This window comes from Zootoca vivipara, chromosome 4 (genome assembly GCF_963506605.1).
Source record: "Zootoca vivipara chromosome 4, rZooViv1.1, whole genome shotgun sequence".
NCBI classification, from domain to species: domain Eukaryota; kingdom Metazoa; phylum Chordata; class Lepidosauria; order Squamata; family Lacertidae; genus Zootoca; species Zootoca vivipara.
Genome location: NC_083279.1, coordinates 96,359,969 through 96,386,283, shown reverse-complemented (window position 1 = coordinate 96,386,283; position 26,315 = coordinate 96,359,969). Strand labels below are relative to the sequence as shown.

General features: G+C 48.7%; 1 protein-coding gene across 2 annotated transcripts in view; it reads right to left on the bottom strand.

Moving 5' to 3' along the window:
• Positions 1-3,291: 3,291 nt before the first annotated feature.
• The window catches only part of ARHGEF17 (Rho guanine nucleotide exchange factor 17), a 165,891-nt gene continuing 142,867 nt past the window's right edge, over positions 3,292-26,315 (bottom strand). For both annotated transcript variants that reach the window (XM_035115379.2, XM_060273936.1), the window contains 5 exons: positions 24,906-24,973; positions 22,967-23,115; positions 22,100-22,274; positions 17,357-17,614; positions 3,292-14,287 (listed from right to left, as the gene is read on the bottom strand). In XM_035115379.2, the coding sequence (XP_034971270.2) occupies positions 14,112-14,287; positions 17,357-17,614; positions 22,100-22,274; positions 22,967-23,115; positions 24,906-24,973 (826 nt within the window). In that variant the 3' untranslated portion in view covers positions 3,292-14,111. The remainder of the gene's footprint in view (positions 14,288-17,356; positions 17,615-22,099; positions 22,275-22,966; positions 23,116-24,905; positions 24,974-26,315) is intronic.

Sequence of the window (26,315 nt, the reverse complement as noted above, 5' to 3'; positions counted from 1 at the left end):
CATCATAAGAAAGCCAGGCAGGCTGAAATCTTAAGGATCAATTGCCCTTTCATAGTCCACTGCTCGTCAACAAAAGCAGCCCTCATAAACAGCTAAACCCCAAATTGGGCTTAAATACTTGACCCATGTTGCAGCACGTAAACATACCTTAAGAGTGCTTTGAACACAACCGAGGCTATTGCACCTCGCCCAGTACCTATTTTCCCCTAGAAGTTGGTTGGCGGCAGCGGCTGTTGTTTTTGCCCATTTGGAGTGCCGAAAGGTTTACCAGTAATATGCCATGACGAGTGGCTTTTTGATGGATACCTAGACCGGCAAGAGGCCTTACCCCCCCCCCCCTTGAGCAGGCGGTTTGTGCAAAACACCTGGCAAGTCTACACCTGGCATTTAACTGGCAGACTGGCATCATTAGGCAAGCCTTTTCTCCCTCCGACTGCAGGGTCGGGCTTGTTTTGCCCGATTGATAGGAGAGCAGGGACTCGGGAGACCATGAAGCACCCTAGAGATGTATCTAACAGAAAAGTGGTACGGATGTAGGGCAATAGTCAACTAAGGATCTGCAGAAGCAGAATTTCTGCTTCCTCAATGCTCCCCCCAAAAAACCCAGAACAGATTTAGGGGGTGCACAGCGGAGGGAGAAGGGGGGGGGAGTCCAGTTGTGCAAACAGTTCTGCTCTCAGTTATTTATACCTATGTATTAAATTAGAGGAGGGACGCAGGTGGCGCTGTGGTCTAAACCACTGAGCTTTGGGCTTGCTGATCAGAAGGTCGGTGGTTCGAATCCCTGTGACGGGGTGAGCTCCCATTGCTTGGTCCCTGCTCCTGCCAACCTAGTAGTTCGAAAGCACATCAAAGTGCAAGTAGATAAATAGGGACCGCTCTGCCGGGAAGGTAAACGACGTTTCCGTGCACTGCTCTGGTTCGCCAGAAGCTGCTTTGTCATGCTGGCCACATGACCCGGAAGCTGTCTGCAGACAAACGCTGGCTCCCTTGGCCTATAGAGCGAGATGAGCACCGCAACCCCAGAGTCGGACACGACTGGACCTGATGGTCAGGGGGCCCTTTACCTTTACCTATTTATAAATTAGAGGAGGGACGCAGGTGGTGCTGTGGTCTAAACCAGAGAGCCTAGGGCTTGCTGATCAGAAAGTCAGCGGTTCGAATCCCCGCGACGGGGTGAGCTCCCATTGCTTGGTCCCTGCTCCTGCCAACCTAGTAGTTCAAAAGCACGTCAAAGTGCAAGTAAATAGGTACAGCTCCGGCAGAAAGATAAACGGCGTTTCCATGCACTGCTCTGGTTCGCCAGAAGCGACTTAGTCATGCTGGCCACATGACTCGGAAGCTGTACGCTGGCTTCTTCGGCCAGTAAAGCGAAATGAGTGCCGCAAACCCAGTCGTCCGCGACTGGACCTAACGGTCAGGGGTCCCTTTACCTTTTTACTGTATTAAATAAGAGAGCAATTACAGCCCAACTGGGTATGCCAGGACCCCATGGTGGCCTCAGTGACTGCTTGTGATCCAGTTTCCCTTCCTGTGGATTTGCTCATGTAGGTTAACTTTGATATCAGTCAGTGCTTATTTTCCTTTAAACATCAGCTTGCCAACTAGCTCTTGCCATCCTCACCTGAACACACTTTCCTAGAATCCCCTTCATCATGGATCAGGAACTGTGCTCAGACTAGAAATGGTTGGCTTCAAGAACACTCAGTGCCCTCTGTCCGATTTACTGGGCCCTCATCCTGATATACTCACACACAAAGTGGAGGTCAGATTATATCTGACCTCTGCTGAGCATTTGCTCTGGTTTGTTTACAGCAGGGGTGGCCAACTCCCAAGAGACTGCGATCTACTCACAGAGTTAAAAACTGGCAGTGATCTACCCCCTTTTTGGGGGTTCAGGTCAAGGTTGTTGAGCTTCTTTTAGGGAGGAAGAAAGCCCCGTTTTTTGGGGTGCAGAGCAAAAATGTTGAGCTTTTTTTTAGGGGAGCCAAAATTGTTGAGCTTCTTTGGGGTAAGCCAGTGATCTACCACAGATGTCCAGTGATCTACCGGTAGATCACGATCTACCTGTTGGATATGCCTGGTTTACAGGGAGGTTACGCAACGACGGACATTTGTTCCACACTCGTCCCGATCTGTTTGCAGAGCGTTTAGACATCTTCCTGTTAATCCGTTTGATTCCTTGTCACTTTCCAAAGCTTAAAAAGTTTATTGGTTTCAAACTCTTGCTAGAGCTCCCCGTGGGCTGTAGTGTCCCCTAGGATTACTGGGGTGGTGGGGTGGGGTGGAGAGCTAAGGGGGCAGTGTGTGTGAGAGGTGTAATTGAGGAAGACTTTGTAAATGGGGGGAATCCAGGAATGGGGGGATCCAGGAAATCCCAGGGGGGATCCAGGAAATCTCTGGATCAAGTTGTTCCATTTTGCTGAATTAAATAGTTTAAATTGGATTTTGAATAAAATGCACATACTGTTCCAAGTTTCATTGTTATTCTCTTCCTTAGTGGGTCGTGCAAACTGCTATTTTGAAAGATGCTTTTTATGGTAGGGTGGGGGGCACTGGGGTGAGTTTTTTCAGAATCAAGGGGGCAATGATTTTTTAAAAAAGGTAACTGGGTCAGAGGGGCGAGACTGGAGGCACCTTGTACCTGATGTCCCCCCCTTCCAATTCACATTCTTATCCTGTGTAGACAGAATCCTGCACTTCCAGCCACATTGCAAAAGACCTACATTGGCTCCCAGTACGTTTCTGAGCACAATTTAAAGTGTCGGTGCTGACTTTGAAAGCCCTAATCGGCCTCACCCCAGTATTCCTGAAGGAGTGTCTCCACCCCCATCATTCAGCCCAGACACTGAGGTCCCTCCCTGCGAGAAGTGAGGTTACAGGGAACCAGACAGAGGGCCTTCTCGATAGTGGCTCCTGCCCTGTGGAATGCCCTCCATTCAGATGTCGAGGAAATAAACAACTACCTGACTTTTAGAAGACATCTGAAGGCAGCCCTGTTTAGGGAAGTTTTTAATGTTTGATGTTTTATCGTGTTTTTAATATTCTGCTGACAGCTGCCCAGAGTGGCTGGGGAAACCCGGCCAGATGTGCGGGGTATAAATAATAATTAAAATTATTAAAATTATGCCAGCATGCATCCTCAATCAGTGTCTGGACCACTAGGAAGTTCACAGGAAGGAAATAATGTAAAACAAAACGCTTTTGCCAACTCTGCCCAATAGGGAAGCTCAGTGCCCTGTCCCCTCAATCTGGCCGAAGCTTGCAACACAAGAGTCCACACGCCAAGGCTGGGTTCTGACACCAGTGACTTTTAATGACTAGGAACCCACAGTGACGAAAAAGGAAAAAAAATAAAACCCCAGGACTAATAATTGTTAACATCTCACTGGAATTGGTAACATTTTGGGCAAGGAATGTTGTTCTGTTTCTTTGCTCTTCCCTGTTTTGTCCTCGTCTTTCAATCCAACGCTTAAAGAGTTGTCATCATAACTTAAAAACTTTTGTGTCGGCACCCTCGCTCGTGCCGGTGAAAACTTAAACAAGTATATAAAAATATGCCATTAAATCCATTATCGACAATCAAGACTCGAGGGCGTTATGTACAGAGGAGGCGATATATACCAATATTTACAGTAAGTCTTCGGCAGCCAAGGAGGTAAGAGAGTTAAAACTTTGAGATTGGGGGGGGGGGAGTGGGATGTCACTGGAGAGACTTGCTAGCACCAGCCTTTTCTGCTCCAAAGTCATTCTGCTTAATGTGTTTTCCATGCAACTACAACAACAACCACAAGCGCAACACTGCAAAGGCAGACCGTGGAGGTTTTCAGAAATGCTTCCCCCATTACATCAGTTGCTATATTTGGTGATGATGTGGGAACCACATTCCACAAATACCCAAATGTTCCCTTTTCGGTACCCACCCTGGGCTTCATTCCGTGTCGAGCCTCAGCCCAGGAAATCCATACGATGTCACAGCCGAGTCCTGGGATATGTGAATCGATTGTGGGAGGGGGAAATGCCTCTGAACATGTGCAGAGCGCACGCCACTGGGCACCCACAGCATATTCTCAACGCACAGGATTTAAGGAGCAGGGATGGCTTTTCATGGCAGGTTGTGTGCTTCCCAGGAAGAGTGAAGCCCCTGCGCCTCTTTGGGAATCAGGCTCCTATACCCGAGACCTGCACAAAACCCCCGAAAAGGTATCTTGCTTTGTGGCAAAGCCAGCCACTGGGAAAGCAAAAAATGTTTGCACACATGTTCATTGGAGCAAGGTAGCACACACACACACACACACACACACAAGGCTACACAAATCACTGAGGACCAGAATCAAAATTTAAAGCAGCTGCTTCCCATAATATGAATCCAGATACAATCTACCCGAGTTTAATACTCTCAAACTGTGGAGCCCTGATAAAGTTCAGGAATGGATCTTTGAAAAAGTCGCCTTTTTAGACACCACGAAGATAAAAAAAATGCTGGGTTTTCCTACTGGTTCCCCCGAGTAAAAGCAGTCAAAATCTGTGCCAACTACCTGGTGGATATCACTGATCCTACCCTTCGGAGAGCTTTCACTATGGCCCGGTTTCAAACATTGCCAACTGCATACCTGACCGGTAGATTTACAAAAATCCCAGCAGAACACCGTTTATGCCCTTGCTTCATGAAAATTAAAGAGGATCTTGTACATTACCTCCTCTATTGCCCCATTTACTCGGGCTGTAGAGACGCGATGCTGCAAATTATACCCAACTCTATAATCAATCCTGAAGATCAGAGTAAAATTTTTGTTAGTTGATGCTAACCCACGAATTACCCATGTGGTAGCGGTCTTTGTGATGAAGGCCATGAAAGCCAGGGAAAGATTTATGGATGATAAAGTAAAGACCCCTTCATCGTCTGTTTAACTTGTTGCTTGTTTTCCTTCTCTTCCTGTTTTGTGGGATGAAGGTTTTGTTGGGATAGTATGTAATGAATTTTAACATTTTTAATTATTGTTGTGTTGATATTTGTGTACAGGCATGGTCCTCACAATAAACGGCTGTTGTTGTTATTGAACTTTATTCAAGACAACAAACTGGGCATAATATGAACCCCTTAGTCAATATTTTTATGCCTTTTAGGCACAAGGAATGAAAGGGGTTAGGAAGAGGAAGCGCTGTTCGTGGCAATGTACATTCTCCCTACTTCCAGCTTGGTCAAACAGGCCTGGTAGGTTTGTGCTACGGTGCTTCGGAAACCTGCACAGACTATTTGACCAGAGGCAAGAGCGGGATAAACGGAACATGCATGTATTAGTGCCATAAGCAAAGATTCTCTCCTGTTGTGTATCCTTAGCCCCAAAATGCACTTTCAGTGCCATTTCGGATACACAGAACAGGTTATGTCTGACACAGGTTTCGTGATGTTAGTCAACAAAACAGTGCACCAGGAGTGCCCCTCAAAACTTACTGGTACCAGAGGTCCAGGAATGCACATTCCTTTTGGAGAAGGTGGGGAATGTCTTCCCTTCCAAGCCACAGAGAAGCCTTCCCCACCACGCTGCCCTCTAGATGTCTTGCAAATGTCAGCTGCTGGCAGTTATGACCCGGGGTGAGGAGCCACGTTGAAGAAGCCTACCATAGGGCAATAAACAATTCCACCCCTTCGAGTGTTCCAATCTCAAAAGAAGACCAAGGGAGATCTGTGAGCGTCACAGCTCTTTTAAGAATGCAGGAAGTAGAATCATAGAGTTGGAAGAGACCACAAGGGCCATCCAGTCCAACCCCCTGCCAAGCAGGAAACACCATCAAAACATTCTTGACATGTGGCTGTCAAGCCTCTGCTTAAAGACCTCCAAAGAAGGAGACTCCACCACACTCCTTGGTAGCAAATTCCACTGCCGAACAGCTCTTACTGTCAGGAAGTTCTTCCTAATGTTTAGGTGGAATCTTATTTCTTGAAGTTTGAATCCATTGCTCCGTGCCCGCTTCTCTGGAGCAGCAGAAAACAATCTTTCTCCCTCCACAAACTTTGTTTGTGCCGGAAAACCTAGAGAGGAAAGTGGGGTGGATGGATGTCGTATCTGTTTCTTGCATAGAAGGCGGACTGGTGCTGTCAAGCTAGCTTTGGGTATTTTTTTGGGGGGGGGAGGACACTTGCTTATTGTCAATTTGTTTCTGATGCTGAATCATCCATCCCATAATGACCCGGGGTCTATAGCAGGGTTTCCCAGATGTCAGAAAGCCAACTTATCTAGCCCCATTGAACGGGGTGGGGCAACTTTGGTGTGAACATGCACACGATCAGGCCGCAGGTAAAAAGCCTAAGAAGAGGGTGCTGGATCAGTCCACAGGGACCAACTAGATACTCTCATGGGGGCCAACCCTATGTCTGTGGGAAACATGCAAGCAGGATTCGAACACAAGAGCAACTCTCCCCTCCTGTGGTTTTCAGCAACAGAAGCATTGCTGCATCCCGCTGTGGCAGCAGAGCATGGTCACTGTGGCTAGAAGCCATTGAAAAGCCCTCTGCTCCATGGATTTCTCTGATCCACTTTTAAAGTTAGGGCCCACCCTTCAGGTATGAGGTTCTTCCTTCTGGTCCTTTGTGACAGGTTTACATGGCAGTAACTAGACAAACGCAAAAGTCCTTTGTTTTGCAATGGTCAAGAGGTTGCTCGCCTATGGTAACCGACAGCATCCAAAGGAGCGAATAACAGATGTCTCCTTTTGCAGGTCTGTATAGTTAAAGCTATGGTTTTCCCAGTAGTGATGCATGGAAGTGAGAGTTGGACCATAAAGAAGGCTGATCGCCGAAGAATTGATGCTTTTGAATTATGGTGCTGTAGGAGACTCTTGAGAGTCCCATGGACTGCAAGAAGATCAAACCTATCCATTCTGAAGGAAATCAGCCCTGAGTGCTCACTGGAAGGACAGATCGTGAAGCTGAGGCTCCAATACTTTGGCCACCTCATGAGAAGAGAAGACTCCCTGGAAAAGACCCTGATGTTGGGAAAGATGGAGGGCACTAGAAGAAGGGGACGACAGAGGACGAGATGGTTGGACAGTGTTCTCGAAGCTACGAACATGAGTTTGACCAAACTGCGGGAGGCAGTGGAAGACAGGAGTGCCTGGCGTGCTCAGGTCCATGGGGTCACGAAGAGTCGGACACAACTAAATGACTAAACAACAACAACTTTTGCAGGTTATCTGTGATCCTGCACCACAGCTAGCCCATAGGAGGTTGCCAGACTACCAATTCCTGCCATCCCTCCCCTTTGGACTTGCTGCTGGGAGTTGTAGTCCAACAATATCTGCAGGGCAACCACTGGGGTGAATGCGAGTTGGCTTGTGAACAAGCACAAACCCAGGGGACTCGCGTGGGCACGAGAGTTCATAACGCTAACTGGGTCAATGGGGGGATTTTGAATTTTTGTACAGTCAATTTGGCTCATCTGCAATGGAAGATGGGGAATGTGAACGAACGGATCGGAGATGTTTTGTACACTGCCCTGGGGAATTTTGCAAAGCTTCCGCATCCATTTTGCACACCGCCTAGGCAATCTGCAGAGTCTCCAAGCCCAAAATGCTCTAACATTCTTAACATGTCCACTTGTGCACATCCCCAACAGCGCTTGAAGACTGAGCAACAGGCAAAATCTCCCCTTCCTCCATTGCACTCACACAATACGACTTGACCCAAGTCTATGTAGTATTTCAAGCCTTCAAAGCATTCCACGTACCCCCATCTTCTTGTAATCATTACAACAACCCTGGAAGGCTGGGCAGCTTCTTAAACCCCAAGCTGAAGAGGGAATGGCTGTCTAAGGCAAACTAGTGAACTCATGCAAGTGCTAAAATTGAAATGGAGACTGCTTAATTTTCACAGACACATACCAATTTAAGGAAGGGTTTTATCTCTCTCTGTGTTCCATTTTGTAGATGGTAAGGTCATGATGAACACGTTCAGTCTGTGACCCCCTAAATTCTATTTCTGGAATGCAAACAATTGTTCAGGGTCAGGCCCCTCGGTGACCTGTATATCCTAAGCAGGGTCCCTGTTCCAAAAACACAGTTCCCATCCCTCCCGGTTTCAAAGAAAGGTGTGGAATCAGGATTGCAAAATTAAAGTACTGAGAATAAAGATGCAGATTAAAAGAGCTAATATGGGTGCTTTTTCCCGCATTTCATGGAAACAGCTTCTGAATGAGAACACATCAGATTGTGTGCATTGTGTATTGCATTCTGCCAGGGTATGCAGATTAAAGCTTGCTCCTCGTGACTCGTTTCTGAAAGAGGCCTCGGCGCTCATCACGTGATCCACCGGAGACTAACAGCACCCCCCGCAAAAAAAGAAATACACATCAAATCCAGGATGAGTGGCCTTGAATCAAAAACTCAATTTTCTAAGTGCGCAAGTCCAGCCTATGGATTCCAAAACCTCCTGGGGGAATTCAGCAATGAGAACTGAACCAGGCAGAGTGTCTTCTCAGTAGAGGCACCTGCCCTGCGGAACACCCTCCCATTAGATGTCAAGTAGACAAACAGCTTTCTGACTTTTAGAAGACACATGGAGGCAACCCTGGATAGGGAAGTTTTAAATGTTTGATGCATGACTTAGTGTTTTTATATTTTGCTGGAAGCTGCCCAGAGTGGCTTGGGCTACCCGGTCAGATGGGCGGGGTACAAATTATAACATTATTATTATTATTATTATTATTATTATTATTATTATTACAAAGCTGAGTGTCAAACCTTTACCATTTGGCTCCAAAATCTGAGTTCTGGTCTGGAATGCGGCTTATGAAACTCAGTTTTAAGATGTAAGTTGCCTTTGGTCTTTTTATAACGTGGAGGGAAAGGATGGAGGGATTTTAAAATTTGTACCTAATTCATCAGATATGAAGTCCGGGGGAAAATTTCTATCTCTAGGACCTAATCTAAACAAACTCTTCAGGTTATATATCTTCTTCTTTGGCAATCACTCGCATCTGAGTAAGATTGTCTTCTATGAATGCGATCCTAACAGTGAGTCCGTAAGTGACTGTGGAGGTCAATTCTGGATCCACACATCCTTTCACAGTGGGGACATAGGTTTCTGGGCAGTTGTTGATCATGGTGTAGATTTGCCCGGCATGCCTTCCTCTTAGCACGTTTCTCCCTTGCGTCCTGAGTTCGAGTGTCTTCAAAGCCCATGAAACCTTTGGTAAAGGCTGTTTTCTAACTAGAGCGCTCGCAGGCCAGTGTTTCCCAATTGTCGGTGTTTATACTACATTTTTTTAGATTTGCCTTGAGACAGTCTTTAAACCTCTTTTGTTGACCACCAACATTACGCTTTCCGTTTTTAAGTTGGGAATAGAATAGTTGCTTTGGAAGACGATCATCAGGCATCCGCACAACATGACCAGTCTAACAAAGTTGATGTTGAAGAACCATCGCTTCGATGCTGGTGATCTTTGCTTCTGCCAGTACATTTTTCGGAGATACCGTTGATGGAATCTTTCGAGGAATCGATGTCAGCCCTTGTGGAAAGATAACTGCTCAGGTAGGAGAAGTGATCAACACTTTCCAACATTACACCACTGAGTTGGACTTGTGGCGCAGCAGAAGGATTGTTTTATGCTTGTTGGTGCAGCACTTTGGTTTTTTGGATGTTGAGCGATAGACCAAGCTAAGCTTCTGTAAAGATATTTAGGATGGTTTGGAGGTCATCCTCTGAAGTTCTATGACGGAAGTTACAGTAACCTTACTCTTTGCTTTCAGTCCACTCAGATTAAAGAGGTTTCCATCTGTACCATATATGATTTCTATTCTGGTGGGGCGTATCCCTTTGACAAAGAGTAGGATCACGGCTTGTTTTTCATTTGGTTAATAGCTATACACAACTCTCCCAGATTTGGAGATACTGCAAGCTCATCTCTAACTTCTTCTTGCGGAATTTGTGAGAGGACCTCAGCAGCTACAGGGGAGTTGCAGATAAGGAGATGTTGGGAATGTTCTTTCCAGCGCAGTGCAATAGCTTCTTTATCTTTTAGAAGTGTGGTACCATCTGCTGAGCGTAGTGCAGGGGTCCCCAAACTACGGCCCGGGGGCTGGATGCGGCCCAATGGCCTTCTAAATCCGGCCCGCGGACGATCCGGGAATCAGCATGTTTTTACTGAGTAGAATGTGTCCTTTATTTAAAATGCATCTCTGGGTTATTTGTGGGGCACAGGAATTCGTTCATCCCCCCCCCCAAATATAGTCCGGCCCCCCACAAGGTCTGAGGGACAGTGGACCGCCCCCCTGCTGAAAAAGTTTGCTGACCCCTGGCATAGGGGGCATATGTCATGATTTATTGGCCCATAGAGGGTCTTTGTGGCTTTAAAGAAACTCTGTGCATCATGAGTGTCGGCCAAGTGCTGGATCTCTTGAGCTTTTTTTATGCACCAGGTGTTCTTTAGTTCTCTGGTTCTTCTTTGAACCTCAGCCTTAGCGTTGACATAATTTTTTTCTTAGTGGCACAGTTTCTATCTCCTTGCCAGAACTTAAAGGCCTTCCTTTTCTTGTCCAGAATGTGTCCAATCTCACTGCCACTCTCAGTCCTTGTGTTTCTCGGTTTGGTATTTAATAGTTTGTTCACAGGCTGCAATAATGGATGTTTTTAGCTTGGTCCAGTGTTCCTCAATGTTATCAGGGAATTCTGAAAGCAGATGGTCCTCTGGAAGCTGTCCCACTTAATACAATCTTGAAGGGCTTGAGTGTTCATTTGGCGCCTTGGTTTCCCTTCTTAAAGCCTGCGTTGAGGTACAATATTGATAGCCATCATCAGTGATGTGTCCAGAAGTCATTGACACTCGTCATAACTCTGTTCGCACATCACAGCGATCTTCAGCTCAATCACATAGTCTAAGCGGTGTGAGTGGTTCAACCGAGGGTGCCTCCATGATGTTCTGAATTTATTTTTTTGTCAAAAGAGTGTGTTGGCAATAACAAGGTTGTGCGCTGCACATACAGTGGTACCTTGGGTTACAAACACTTGGGGTTGCAGACTCTGCTAACCCAGTAGTAGTACCTCGGGTTAAGAACTTTACCTCAGGATGAGAACAGAAATCGCACGCCGGCGGCAGCGAGAGGCCCCATTAGCTAAAGTGGTACCTCAGGTTAAGAACGGTTTCAGGTTAAGAACGGACCTCCGGAACGAATTAAGTTCATAACCAGAGCATAGCTGCCAAGTTATCCCTTTTTTAAAGGGAAATTCCATTATGCTGAATAGGCTTCCTCGCGAGAAAAGGGAAAACTTGGCAGCTATGAACCAGAGGTACCACTGTATAGTCAAAAGTAATATTCCATTCTGGTTGCTGTTGCCAATTTCTTCTTTCCCAATAGTTCCAGGCCACCGATTGACACCTCGGCCAACTCTTGCATTGGAATCACCCAGGAGGGTAAAATTATCCTCTTTAGGCGTCTCTGATAGGATAGCATCCAGCTGAGAATAATTCTTTTCTTTAATGTCTTCATCGGAACCCAGCGTTGGTGCATAAGCAACACTATGTATGTGTTTATAGGGAGACCTAACTCTTGGTTCGAGGTATCAGCTGTATTCCCAGGACCCAGGTGGCGCTGTGGGCTAAACCACTGAGCCTAGGGCTTGCTGATCAGAAGGTCGGCGGTTCGAATCCCTGTGACGGGGTGAGCTCCCGTTGCTTGGTCCCAGCTCCTGCCAACCTAGCAGTTCGAAAGCACATCAAAATGCAAGTAGATAAATAGGAACCGCTATAGCGGGAAGGTAAACGGCGTTTCCATGTGCTGCTCTGGTTCGCCAGAAGCGGCTTTGTCATGCTGGCCACATGACTGGAAGCTATACACCGGCTCCCTCAGCCAGTAATGCGAGATGAGCGCGCAACCCCAGAGTCGGTCACGACTGGACCTAATGGTCAGGGGTCCCTTTACCTTTACCTTTAACTCTTGGTTCGAGGTATCAGCTGTATTCCTGTCTTGGGGGAAGTTGGGGATATTGAGTGGAGACATGAGATGCTTCACCTTCACTTCGGAGGAGGGGACACTGGTTTGACATCTTGCCCCCCCCAAAACCCTTTCCCCACCCTTGGCAATGCTCAAAGGGAGGTGGGCCGGCTTCTAGAATGCATGGCCTATTCATCTGGTTATTGGAATGCCAGCGGCCTCCCAATTCATTTTAAATCGACAACACAACTGTGCATGCAACGCGTGCCTTTGGTCAACACGCATCTCCGGATGTTTCGGACTTCCAACTCGCACCAGACCTACCAGGCGAAGTTGGGCAAAGGCGGGTTTAATGAGACCCCGAGTAAGAACTCTTGCCTCAGAGCATGAAGGCTAAAATCTCACTCACACTTACCTGGGAGTAAGCACCACTGAAATTCAGTGGGGATGTACTTCTGAGTAAACGTGCAGAGGACTGGGCAGCCGAGAGGTTCCTTGCAGGATCAGGCCACGGTTCGTACTCCTTCAGGAATCTTTGAAGGAAACCCAACGACTGACATGTCCCCCAGAAAACGTCCCGTGGTGCTAGTGAAATTCACCCCACTTTCTCCCCACCCCTCAACCATGTTCACGACGATGCTAGTGGGGGATCTAACTTTGTTCAAGGTTTTAAGGACGGCCTTCAATCTGCCTGTGGAGACCTTTCGGTCTCTGAGGCGAATCTATCCCTCTCACAATGGAAGATTATGAGCTCGATTAAATTAAGCGCCGCTAACGGTTCAACTCGCTGCCTCCCTCCACAAACGGTAGCTAGGTTTTCTTTTTTTAAAAAAAACAAACAAAAAAACAAAAAACCACAACAAATAAATCATAAATACTGTACAAGGTAGAAGACCAAGGTAATGCAAACTCCTGCCCAGCCAGGTTCCCACCACCCCCTGACAACATGGAGTATGGTTGCCGTGGTAACGGATGAGGCCTTTGTGGTGCGGCCTCCCGACATGTGCAGGGTTGGTGGGGAATGCTTCACAATATTGCACAATTATCCTGTCAAGATTCTTGTATTTTGTCTCTGCTGCCCCTTAAACTCCCCCCCCCAAAATCAATAACGGGCTTTCTCCACGCCCAACCTCTCTTCCCTTCCTCCTCAGCAGACACAGACTCCAGTCGCCATCTTGGGTAGCGACCAACATCAACACCGCAACCCAACACAGCCTTCCTTCTTCGAACACTGATGTGCGGGAACAACCCTGCGGTTATCACAACTGAGCCCAGACTCAGGGGGTTCTCTGACCATGACAAAGGAGCAAAACTGCTCTCCACCCCCACCCCCACCCCATTCTCTTTGGAAATTGCTCAGAAACAGCACCAGTCCACCTTCCCCTTTCTGGAGCAGCTCCTCCTCCAAGCCAGCAATAAATAAAGGTAATTTATACATGAACAGACACCCACCCCACCCCCCAAGTTATCTGGTTGCTGACGGCGGTGTGCCTCGCAAAAGTTGGCGAGACGATGGTGCGCAGTGTCTGGTTCTGGTGAGCGGGGCTTGCATGAATGTGGCACTGAGTGGAGTAGCTCTGCATCCGTATCCGATGGACGAAGGCGAGGAGAAACCAAAGAGGAGGAGAAAAATGATCGTGTTCGGTGAGAATGGGGGGAAGTTGCCCCCATTCTCTGGACTCGGGGGCCTCAGCGGACGAAAACGGAGACACAACGACATTCAACAACTCCTCGGTTGAGCTGGGTGTTTCTAACCAAGCGACACACACATAGCAGGCAATCCTTTCCTAAGCAGGTCTGAATTCCTAAATGGTTTCTCTCTCTCCCCCAGTCCCATTTGAATGGGGCTTGGCGTATCAGGGCGGCTGCACCTAATCTCTCCTCCTCCTCCTCTCGCTCACTGAGCACACGCGCCTCCCACACACTCAAGACACAGCAGCAAGCGCAAGTCGTGCAACATGGATTTGCGTTCTGGAGGTTCCGCACGCGACCCGCCCCGAAGCGCGCCGCTAACTCCGCGCGGCGGATCCAGGAAGGCGACCCTGCGCATGAGACATTCAGGGTGGGAGACGAGACACGGGGACGCGTCCGTGTGGGGACGGCGAGGATGGGACGCAATATCTCTCTCTCTCTCCCGGCTTCTCCCCCTCCGGAGGGGTTCGCCCTGTTCCGCAGCTCGCTCATCAGACCCTCCAGAGGAGCAGGTGGTTTGTGCTATCATCCCTCCCCACTGTCTCGCTGCTGTTGGTGAGCCGGAAGTCCTCGTAACCATCGCCGCCGCTAATGATGAGCATCTTGGATTTGGGGGGCCTGTGCCTTGTGGAGTCCCGCTTCTCCAAGTCGTTGGACTTTTCTGTACCTGGAAGTGGGGGGGGGAGAAGAGTGAGTCATATTACTTTCTGCCCCTGCATAACCCAAATTCGGCAACCGGGACAAAAAACGTACCCTAGGTAGATTTTAGATGTACAGTGGTGCCTCGCTAGACCAATTTAATTCGTTCCAGGACTCAATTCGTCCTACGAAAAATTCGTCTAGTGAGTCCCGGTTTCCCATAGGAATGCATTGAAACTTAATCAATGCGTTCCTATGGGCTCCGGGGGACTGGTGGTGGCATGGGGCGGGGCTTCGGAGAAGGTCTCCGAAGCCCCGTCCGATGCCACCTCGCCTGCCTTCCCCGGCATGGGGCACGGCTTCGGAGGTCTCTGAAGCTGTGTCCCATGCTGGCTGTGCGCAGCAAGGCAGCGGGGGGGGGGAGCGCTTCTCCCCACCGCCGCCTCGCCTGCTTTCCCCCCACCCTGCCTGTCACACACCGGCAGAGACCAGCGGAACAAAAAGGGGAACCAGCTGCAGCGCGGGAAGAAGATCTTCCTTTGCCTTCTTCCCTTGCTACAGCTGGTTCCCCTTTTGCTAGACAAATGCCTTTTGCAAATAGGTTTTGTGATCGGAGGTTTTTATGGCCATGCTTTGCAAGACGAAGCGGCGGCCATAGAAAACCTCTTCGTCTTGCGAGGTAACCTCCGATCGCAAAACCTATTCGTATAGTGAAAAATTTGTCTAACAGGGCATTCGTCTAGCGAGGCACCACTGTATGGGGGGATTAGGGGAGGGGGAGTACCTCTGGTGGGGTACATGTTGGGCCCCTTCTGGTTGTCAGGATGCTGTCAGCGACTCCCGGCTTGTTGCCCAGGAAAGTATAAAGACAAGGGAAGGTTTCCTACTGTTCTTTTTTTATTCAGTATTTGCAGAGAGAGGCTATAGAACCCAGCCTCTTGGATAATGGTGTTGTCCCAAGTGAATCTCCACCCCCTTCCCTCCCACTTCCTCATTCATCACTTCTATGGGTGCTGCTACATGCCCTCTGCCTTTGAGCTCTTTGCTCTCTTATTTTCAAGGATCACCGGGTTCTGGGAGAAAGGGGGGGGGTCCTGGAATGCTTTCTAAAGACACTGTGCCTGTAAGCTTTTGCCCTGCTTCCTCCTCCTCCTCTCCCATTACAGTGGTGCCTCGCTTAACGAATGCCCTGCTTAACGAAATTTCCGCTTAACGAAAGGATTTTTCGAGCGGAGGTTGCCTCGCTAGACGAATGCGTTTTATGAAAAATTCGTCTAGCGAATCGCGGTTTCCCATAGGAATGCATTGAAATTCAATTAATGCGTTCCTATGCCTATGGGCAAAAAAAAATTCAAACAAAATTCAATGCATTCCTATGGGATTCGCTAGACGAATCTTTCGCTATAAGAAAAGACCCGTGGAACGAATTAATTTCGTCTAGCGAGGCACCACTGTATTTCACAACTTTCCCCCTCCTCCCCAAAGGGCGTGGCCTATAGGAGATGGCGCCCCGGCTTCAACAGGTTAAACCAGGTGAGAGTAGCCGATGGGTCTCAAACCCTCGGTGTGTTGGGGACTTCCCCTGCATGCAAGGACAGGCTATGGTAAATTGAGTGGATGAGACCAAGAGTGGGTCCAACAGTCAAGAAGGCGGTTTCTGCATGTGCTGTAGAGGGAAGGGAGGGGCAGGTTGGTCTTGTCAACCTGGGAAAAGGAGTGTGAGGAGTATCAGGGCTTATAGCAGGCATCCGCAAACTCGGCCCTCCAGATGTTTTGGGACTACAACTCCCATCATCCCTAGCTAACAGGACCAGTGGTCAGGGATGATGGGAATTGTAGTCCCAAAAACATCTGGAGGGCCGAGTTTGCGGATGCCTGGCTTATAGGGTTAATAGCTCTGAGGAACTGCGTCCTGCCCGCCTGGAGGCGGTTGGAGGATGGATGGCGGCTAACAGATTGGGGTTGAATCCTGACAAGACAGAAGTACTGTTTGTGGGGGACAGGAGGCCGGCAGGTGTGGAGGTAACTGTGCCCCTGAAGGACCAGGTACGCAGCCTGGGAGTCATTTTGGACTCATAGCTGTCCATGGAGGCACAGGTCAATTCTGTGTCCAGGGCAGCTGTCCATCAGCTCCATCTGGTACGCAGGCTGAGACCCTACCTGCCTGCAGACTGTCTCGCCAGAGTGGTGCATGCTCTAGTTATCTCCCGCTTGGACTACTGCAATGCGCTCTACGCGGGGCTACCTTTGAAGGTGACCCGGAAACTACAACTAATCCAGAATGCGGCAGCTAGACTGGTGACTGGGAGCGGCTGCCGAGACCACATAACACCGGTCTTGAAATATCTACCTTGGCTCCCAGTACGTTTCCGAGCACAGTTCAAAGTGTTGGTGCTGACCTTTGAAGCCCTAAACGGCCTCGGTCCAGTATACCTAAAGGAGCGTCTCCACCCCCATCGTTCTGCCCGGACACTGAAGTCCAGCACTGAGGACCTTCTGGCGAGGTTCCCTCGTTGCGAGAAGCCAAGTTGCAGGGAACCAGGCAGAGGGCTTTCTCGGTGGTAGCGCCCGCCCTGTGGAACGCCCTCCCATCAGACGTCAAAGAGAAAAACAGCTACCAGATTTTTAGAAGACATCTGAAGGCAGCCCTGTTCAGGGAAGCTTTTAATGTTTAATAGATTACTGTGTTTATTTTTCTGTTGGAAGCCGCCCAGAGTGGCTGGGGAAACCCAGGCAGATGGGCGGGGTATAAATAAATTATTATTATTGTTGTTGTTGTTGTTATAATAAAGGCTCGGGAGTAAACCCTAGGCAAATACAGAATGGAGTCCCTAAGGCAGTTGGAGGCTCCTCCTGGCAGCTCCTGCAGCCAAATTGGGGCCCAGCACCTTGCTCTGCTTCCCTTTGGACCACATCAGAGTGTCTGAGAGAGGGGTCATGTTGCCTGTGGAGTTTGAAGGGGCCCTAAGGGGCACCTAGGACAGCCCCTGCAATGCAGGCGTCGCAGACCTTTCCTGCTCAGATGGGAACCCCGAGAGTTATCTCACCCCAGGCTCCCCCTTCTGCCTCGTCTCTTGCCAAGCTCCCTTGAACCCACCTGGATCCCTGGGCAAGGGAAAGAGGATGTCGAAACCTTCCGGCAGCTCGATGGACGTGAGGAACCGGACGTGGCCCGTGTGTCCCTGGGAGAGGCCCACTGGCGATGGCGGGGTCTTCAAGGAGGCGGAGTTGGACATCATGGGCAGAGTCAGGACCACTCCAGCGCTGGTGCCGATCCACAGCAGGTCCTTGCAGGCCAGGATGGCGGTGATCCTCAAGCAAGCGGCCTTGTGCTGGCGGATGATGGCATCTGAGCCTGAGAATCCAAGGCGAGTGGCTCATGTGAGTCCTTTGATGGCTCTTTCCCCAACCTGGCGCTCTGCAGACGGATTGGACTACAACTCCATAGCTGCCAAGTTATCCCTTTTTTACAGGGATTTTCCCTTATGCTGAATAGGCTTCCACGCGAGAAAAGGGAAAACTTGGCAGCTATGCAACTCCCACCAGCCGCTGCCCACCGGGTAGCAACATCCGCAGAGCACATAGGTTGGGAAAGACCAACTCATGAGATGAGATTCTGTTTGTGAGATTGAGGTGGTCCTTGGCTTCCTGTATTATTAAAGCCTTTCTCCCCCATTCCCACCCACCTGATGTTACATTTTTCACCATGCGTCATGGTTGGTTCAGATACAGGCCGGCCCTCAAGATACAAGGACAAGCAGAAAAGTTAACTTTTTATTGAAGGAAACAGCCTACAAGGGCAGGACTCGCGATCCCAGCCTCCTACTTCCCCCCCGTCTCCTTCTCCCCAGCCAGATGTTTTCCAAACAGCCATAAACTACACTGCTGGTGGTGGGAACCTGTGTGTGTATCTATCTATCTATCTATCTATCTATCTATCTATCTATCTATCTATCTATCTATCATCTAATCTCTGTGTGTGTGTGTGTCTATCTGTCTATCTATCTATCTATCTATCTATCTATCTATCTATCTATCTAATCTAGGTGTGCGTGTATCTATATCTATCTAATCTATGTGTGTGTGTGTCTGTCTATCTATCTATCTATCTATCTATCTATCTATCTATCTAATCTCTCTCTCTCTCTCTGTGTGTGTGTGTATCTATCTATCTATCTATCTATCTATCTATCTATCTATCTATCTAATCTATGTGTGTGTGTGTGTGTGTGTGTGTGTATATATATATATATATATATATATATATATATATATATATATGGTTTTTCAAATTAAAATTTTACAATCACAAGCATGCAACATGTAACTAACATAAAAACAAGATTCCAAGGAATCTCCTGGACTTCCCTCTTCCCCTTTGTGGCTCCTATTATTAATCATTTCCTCCTGCATCTTTTATAATAATCCAAATCTTTTACACCTCCATTATATCCCAAACTCATCATTAAACTACACTGCTGCTGCTGCTGCTGGGAAACTGTGCACTTTGTTCTGCTACACACACAAGCTCTGTGTGGCCTCGGATACAAGAGGGGACACAGGAACTTATTGCAGTAGGAACGGGAAGCTCCTGGGGTGCTTCTGCAGCCTCTGAACTTCATCAGCCGAGTCTGAACTGCTTTCTTTACCAGGCTCTTCTTGCTCACCAAAGCCTGTTGCCTCTTCAGCACCCAACCATTCCTCCCCTCCTGACTTGTCCTCTGCGTCCCACCACCACTCCTTGGGCTCTGAGCCTTCCTCCTTTGAGGCTTTCCCAGGGGGCGTTCTTCATCCTCCAGCCAGTCCCTGACACCATGCACTGGCAAAAGTAGTTGGGGAAAAGGGCTGTAGAGCATAGGAAAGTCAGAAGAGCCTACTGGATCAGGCCAACAGTCCACGTAACCCAGCATCTTGTTTTCACAGCGGCCAGCCAGATTCCAAGCAGGATTCGAACTCAAGAGCCCTCTCCCCTGTCTTCATCTTGGCTGTTAAGTCATCCAGGCAAACCTTTCCGCCTCCAAGCACACCCCAACATACACACCTGCAATATGAGGTTGAATCCTGACAAGACAGAAGTACTGTTTTGGGGGGGGCAGGGGGCGGGTGGGTGTGGGGGACTCCCTGGTCCTGAATGGGGTAACTGTGCCCCTGAAGGACCAGGTGCGCAGCCTGGGAGTCATTTTGGACTCACAGCTGTCCATGGAGGCTCAAGGTCAGTTCTGTGTCCAGGGCAGCCATCTACCAGCTCCATCTGGTACGCAGGGTGAGACCCTACCTGCCCGCAGACTGTCTCGCCAGAGTGGTGCATGCTCTGGCTATCGACTACTGCAATGTGCTCTGCATGGGGCTACCTTTGAAGGTGACCCGGAAACTACAACTAATCCAGAATGTGACAGCCAGACTGGTGACTGGGAGTGGCTGCCGAGACCACATAACACCGGTCCTGAAAGACCTACATTGGCTCCCAGTACATTTCCGAGCACAATCAAAAGTGTTGGTGCTGACCTTTAAACGGCCTCGGTCCAGTATACCTGAAGGAGCGTCTCCACCCCCATCGTTCTGCCCGGACACTGAGGTCCAGCTCCGAGGGCCTTCTGGCAGTTCCCTCCCTGCAAGTAGTGAGGTTACAGGGAACCAGGCAGAGGGCCTTCTCGGTAGTGGCACCCGCCCTGTGGAATGCCCTCCCATCAGATGTCAAGGAAATATAAACACCTGACTTTTAGAAGACACCTGAAGGCAACCCTGTTTAGGGAAGTTTTAATATTTGATGTTTTATTGTGTTTTTACTATTCTATTGGGAGCCGCCCAGAGGGGCTGGGGAAACCCAACCAGATGGGTGGGGTATAAATAATAAAATTGTTGTTGTTGTTGACTCAAGGCGCCTACCCAAACCTCTGACCAACACGATCTTGGAAGAAATATGTGGCAATGAAACACCTGACTTTTAGAAGACATCTGAAGGCAACCCTGTTTAGGGGAAGTTTTAATATTTGATGTTTTATTATGTTTTTAATATTCTGTTGGGAGCCGCCCAGAGGGGCTGGGGAAACCCAACCAGATGGGTGGGGTATAAATAATAAAATTATTATTGTTGTTGTTGTTGACGACGACGACTCAAGGCGCCTACCCAAACCTCAGACCAACACAATCTTGAAGAAATATGTGGCAATGAAACACAAAGGAAGCTCAAAGGTTTGGGTCATCCCAAAACAATCCCCCTGTCAAAAAACACCCCCATTCCCAATTCATCTGGCAGTTCTGATGTCCGAAGAGAAAGCAGGAGAGGGGCAACTGAATTCCAATGGGGAGGGGGAAAGATTCCTTAGAATTCCCTGCTGGTTAGTGTAAGTGTTCTCATACTGCAGGTGTGTTTGTTGGGGTGTGGGTGGAGGCTGAAAGGTTTGCCTGGATGACTTACCTTCTACAGCCAAGATGAAGACAGAAGCCAAAAGAACTGCAGGAGGCATCAATTTCAAAATGATGCCAGGAGTACAGGAATGTTGTTTTACGAGGTTCCGTGCCCATCACGCGTCGGTGAGTCATCTTCCCCAGGCAAAGATGACACCAAGGACTAAATTAAGCATGTTAATGCAATAAGCTTACGTAAGGTTTTTAATGCAGCGCTCTTAATATAGTTCCTGTGGTCATTTCACCTTTCCCTCCTGCAGAATGCGACAAGGCAAAACACGTTGGCCGCACCATGTTGTTGTAAAATAAAACGACCCTCTCTCTTTTTGTTTTGTTTGGGTAGTTTTCTTCTCATCCTTTATGCCCCCCCCCAAAAAAACTTCAACCAGAGATTGGCTGACTATCACTTTAGTATCCTCAGAGACACAGGAGCTCAAAATGACCGCAGAAGGGGTTTCACTCCCCACAGTATCCCTGCGAGGTAGGCCAGGATGGGAGACAGTGACTGCCTTAAGATCCCACACTTCCATGGCTATGTGGGGATTTGAACCCAGGTCTGATTGCTCTAAGTCCAACGTTCCACTTAGCTCTCAGCTGCTACATTTCGTTGGCCACCCAGGAGATATTTTCACAAATGTACAGCTTTCAACCCAGTTCAGTTTTTGGCTCCCATAACTGTTTCCCCGAGACCAGTGTTTCTAGACCAGTGTTTCTTAAACTTGGGTCTCCAGCTGTTTTGGGACTACAACTCCCATCATCCCTGACTACTGGTCCTGCTAGCTAGGGATGATGGGAGTTGTAGTCCAAAACAAACAAACAAACAGCTGGAGACCCAAGTTTGGGGAACCCTGTTTTAGACACTTACTGCACCTCAAGAGCCAAGAATCTGTAGCTCAAAGGTATAATAGCATCTACCTTGAATGGAGATCTTGAAACCCCGTACAGCCATTGCCAGTCAATGAAGACTAGGATTCCCCAACCCGGTGCCCTCCAGATGTTTTGGACACTATAACTCCCACCAGGAGCTGTAGTCTGAAGAATATGGGGGGGGGGGAGACCACTTTGGGAAGGGAGGAGGTAGATGACATTGAAGGGGTTGCTATGCAACCAGGGGGGAGGCAGCGTTTGATAGTGGGGGGGGGATGTCTACTCACTTTCTCCCTGAACCAGAAGACCTGAAAGGCTTAAAATGCAACAGAAGTACAAGAGAGGAAGGATGGGACTTTGGTGCTCTTCACGCTGCGAAAGGGGCGGAGGCTCAGAGTGACCAACTCGCAGCAAAGAGCGGCAGGCTCGGAGCCGCACTCTGGATGTCAATAGTAAATAAATGTGCCACAAAACTGCCAGAGACTCGTCAATTCTGATCGGAGCTTGCTTGCTTGCCTGCCTGAGATCGTTACATCAGGACTTGCCAAAGCGCTGGGTCTCTCACCTGCCAACATCTTGTGGACCGGAGGCGTGACGTCCACTTCGGCCAGCTGCTCGTAGCTGGAAGGGTGGTAGAGCCTCACCTGGGCGCTGCCCTGAAGGGTGACCCAGACCCCCGCCAAGGAGCTCACCATACACGTGAGGCTGCGGTTGCTGTCCTGCCCGACGTGAAATGAGTGCTGGAGAAGAGAAAAGGTCAGGCTGAAGCCTTGTGGAGCAGAGGGAATCCCTGACACTCTAAACGGCGGAGCACCTCTCCCAGGGTTTACCCCCCAGTGCAGGAACTTGACCTCAGAAGGTGACAGCTAGCGGGGAGTTGTGGTCCAGGGAATGGGGTGCCCCTTGAACCATGCTTAAAGGTAAAGGGACCCCTGACTGTTAGGTCCAGTCGCGGACGACTCTGGGGTTGCGGCACTCATCTCGCTTTACTGGCCGAGGGAGCTGGCGTACAGCTTCCAGGTCATGTGACCAGCATGACTAAGCCACTTCTGGCGAACCAGAGCAGCGCACGGAAACGCCGTTGACCTTCCCGCCGGACCAGTACCTATTTATCTACTTGCACTTTGATGTGCTTTCGAACTGCGCCTCTTTCTCTCCCTATTAGGATTGAATAAAACTAATTAAAAAGGACTCTCCTTGTTCTCTATGCTGTCGCTGCAACTGGGGAAGGAATATCTTTGGCAGAGCCCTGACACCCAGTCGGGTCCAACTTGGGCACGTCCTAGCTGAATGGCAAGGGGATCACCGGACTCCCCCTACCCGTGCCTCCTGGGACACTTATTCAGTGGAGCTGGTAAGTATGTGGGGAGATGGGAAGCGAGAAAGCTGCTCGGTTGCAGAACCACGGAGGAAGAAGCGGTTTCCTCTGTACCTCTTGCTGCAATGAGGATGTGCTAAGGACGACAACACGGTTCTGGCATCCGCACCAAAGCTTGCCACCCACGGCCACCATTTTGGTCACAGGGCTGCCGGGAGAGCCCAGAGAGAGGGATTTGGAGTTCTGAGAGTCCCAAAAGCGTCCTGAGAGAGAGAGAGAGAGAGAGAGAGAGAGAGAGAGAGAGAGAGAGAGAAGGGAGACATGGAAATAAGATTCCAAGGATTCCTCTTTTCCTTCACAGAATTAACCATGCCGAAGAATCATTTTTCTTTTGGTAGCTCTTGATTTGAGATACCTAACAAAAAGGCTTCAGGATGTTTAACAAAATTCATTTTAAACATTTTTTTCAATTCATTGTATATCATTTCCCAATATTTTAAAAATGCATTTGCATTCCCACCACATATGATAAAACGTTCCTTCCATTTCCTTACATCTGCTATTTTCTTTCCTAAACATCTTTGCCATTTTCACTGGTGTGATATACCATCTATACATCATTTTCATGTAATTCTCTTTTAACATTATGCAATCTGTAAATTTTTTAAATCAACTTTCCACCATTTCCCCCAACTTTCAAATTGAATGTTGTGTCCCACATCCTGAGCCCATTTAATCGTAACTGATTTAACCTCTTCATCTTTGGTTTCCTACTCTAATAAAATACTATATGCGGGCAGCACCACCTTCGACTCTGGCAGGTGGGTTCCAGCTCGGAGTTCGCATCCACGTGAAAAGTCCCCGCGACAGAAAACTAGCACACCAGGGAGAAAGATGCCATTCCACCTCTTTACCTGCTACGTTGTTTTTCCATTTGAAAGTTTGTGGCGTGGAGGGGGGGGCTCCAAAATGTGATTATCCCACCCAGTCTGGTCTACCGGCTCATTCTACAGCTGGGGTAGGCTACTCAGTGCCCAGGGGCGCCAGGGGTGCCCTTGGAAGCTTCTACAGGTGCCCCAGACTCCAAGCTTTCACTTTCTTAAAAAAAGTAAGTCTCTAGCGGCCCTCCTAGATATAAAGCTACGGTTCAATATGTGCATGTACCTTCCAGGAGATTTCTGTGAAATGGGAGCGAGTGACCACCTTGTGTGTTTTTCCTGGTGCTGAGGAATGCTCTCTGTTGCTGTGAGACAGCATTAGTGTGTCCGAGGGGCGGGCTACTCCCACCAAACACTGCTCTAAGCTCCAGCGAGCATTGGTTTTTAAACCCTTTGTCGCCGCTTGCTCTCTAAGCCTGTGACTTTCTAGGCCCAGAGGCTCACAGTGCCTGAGTGGTCCTGCTCTGCAGCCATGTGGCCAGGAAGGTGTATTGCTACACCCTCCCTTGTTAGAATCATAGAATTGTAGAGTTGAAAGAGGCCACGAGGGCCATCCAGTCCAACCCCCTGCCAAGCAGGAAACACCATCAAAGCATTCTTGACTTATGCCTGTCAAGCCTCTGCTTAAAGACCTCCAAAGAAGGAGACTCCACCACACTCCTTGGCAGCAAATTTCACTGCCGAACAGCTCTTACTGTCAGGAAGTTCTTCCTAATGTTTAGGTGGAATCTTCTTTCTTGTAGTTTGAATCCATTGCTCCGTGTCCGCTTTTCTGGAGCAGCAGAAAACAACCTTTCTCCCTCCTCTATATGACATCCTTTCATATATTTGAACATGGCTATCATATCACTCCTTAACCTTTCTTCTCCAGGCTAAACATACCCAGCTCCCTAAGCCATTCCTCATAAGGCATCGTTTCCAGGCCTTTGACCATTTTGGTTGCCGTCTTCTGGACACGTTCCAGCTTGTCAGTATCCTTCTTGAACTGTGGCGCCCAGAACTGGACACAGTACTCCAGGTGAGGTCTGACCAGAGCAGAATACAGTGGTACTATTACTTCCCTTGATCTAGCATTAGACCTTTCCTGAAAGCAGCTTCACGGTCAAATAACTCACCGGCTTCTCTCTGGTAGGCAATGAGCTCTCCGTTCGCCAGCGATACAAACACCTGGTTATCTAGATACCTGTGGGGGGGGAAAGCAATGGGCTTTACAACATCAGCCAGAAATCAAATGAGTGGTACAATGTACAGGGCGAAGAAGCAAGAACCAGGGTCAGCTGTGTCCACACTGACACCTTTGTGCTTAAAAGCATTCATTTCCCATGTGAACTAACTGATTCAGAGCTTAGTCATTATGAGATCGGGGAGAAAAGGCCATTGCAAATGTTTTCCATTTGATGCTAGAGGCATAGCTGCCAAGTTCCTGCCTGAGAAATAAGGGACTGGACCGGAAGTAGCAGACCGGAAGTAGCGCTGCCGCCATTTTGGAACTTGGCAGAGCATGCTCAGAAGCTACTTTTGATGCTGCTCTGCCCTGTTCCAAAATGGCCGCCGCACCAGAAGTCACGCTGCAGCCATTTTGGAACTGGGCAAAGCAGCATCAAAAGTCGCTTCTGAGCATGCTCCGCCCAGTTCCAAAATGGTCACTGCGCCAGAATAAACCGGGGGAAAAACAAAAAAATCCGTTTTTTCGGCTGGGGACAGCTGGAAAAACAGGGGTTTCCCGGGGAATACGGGAGACTTGGCAGCTATGGCTAGAGGGAAAGCAAGTTTGCCCTGGGTAGATGCTTCCTCGCCTCCATCACTTTAACTTCGGCAACTGCTTAGAGGTGGATTTGCATAAGTAAATACCGTATTGGCCTGGGTATAAGCCACACCCGAATATAGGCCGCACCTTTAAAATTCAAGGGGGGGGGAGGGGAGAAAAAAACAATAGCCGAATATAAGCCGCTCCCTTAAAATCCCACAGGCACTCACATCCATTCCGTTTTACCATATGTCTGTTTCAGCAGCGATATCATAGGAAAACACCAAAGGTCGCAAATTTAAGCCACGCTTTAACTTTTCACAGTCAGAATTTGCGAAAAAAAGGGAGGCTTATATTCATGGTACGATATGTACGGTACTTCTTGGTACGATTAACCTGGCAGCAAAGTCACGTGATGGTGAACAGGAAGGCCAAGTCCTTAGTAAGACCTGCGCCTGGGCTGTCTCCCTTCATCTTGAAGGCGAGGGCTCACACGACTAAATACGAACCTCCTCATTTACTGATTTTATAAAATAATTTATTCTGGTTCTTGCTAGTCGAGGGTGGAGCAAGGACCCTGAAAGCCCCATTGCCTCACTACTGAAAACTGTATTCAGCCACCTTTGGATTTTGCAATTTAAGCAAACTGTTCTGCACACAGATTTTCAACCCTGTGGTCTAAAACGGTGCTTTAAAACGAAAGCTGGGTTTCTCAAGAGGCTGGATTCTGTGCTCACTTATGTATGGTTCTGCATTTCAGTATACCCTGCGTGAAGCT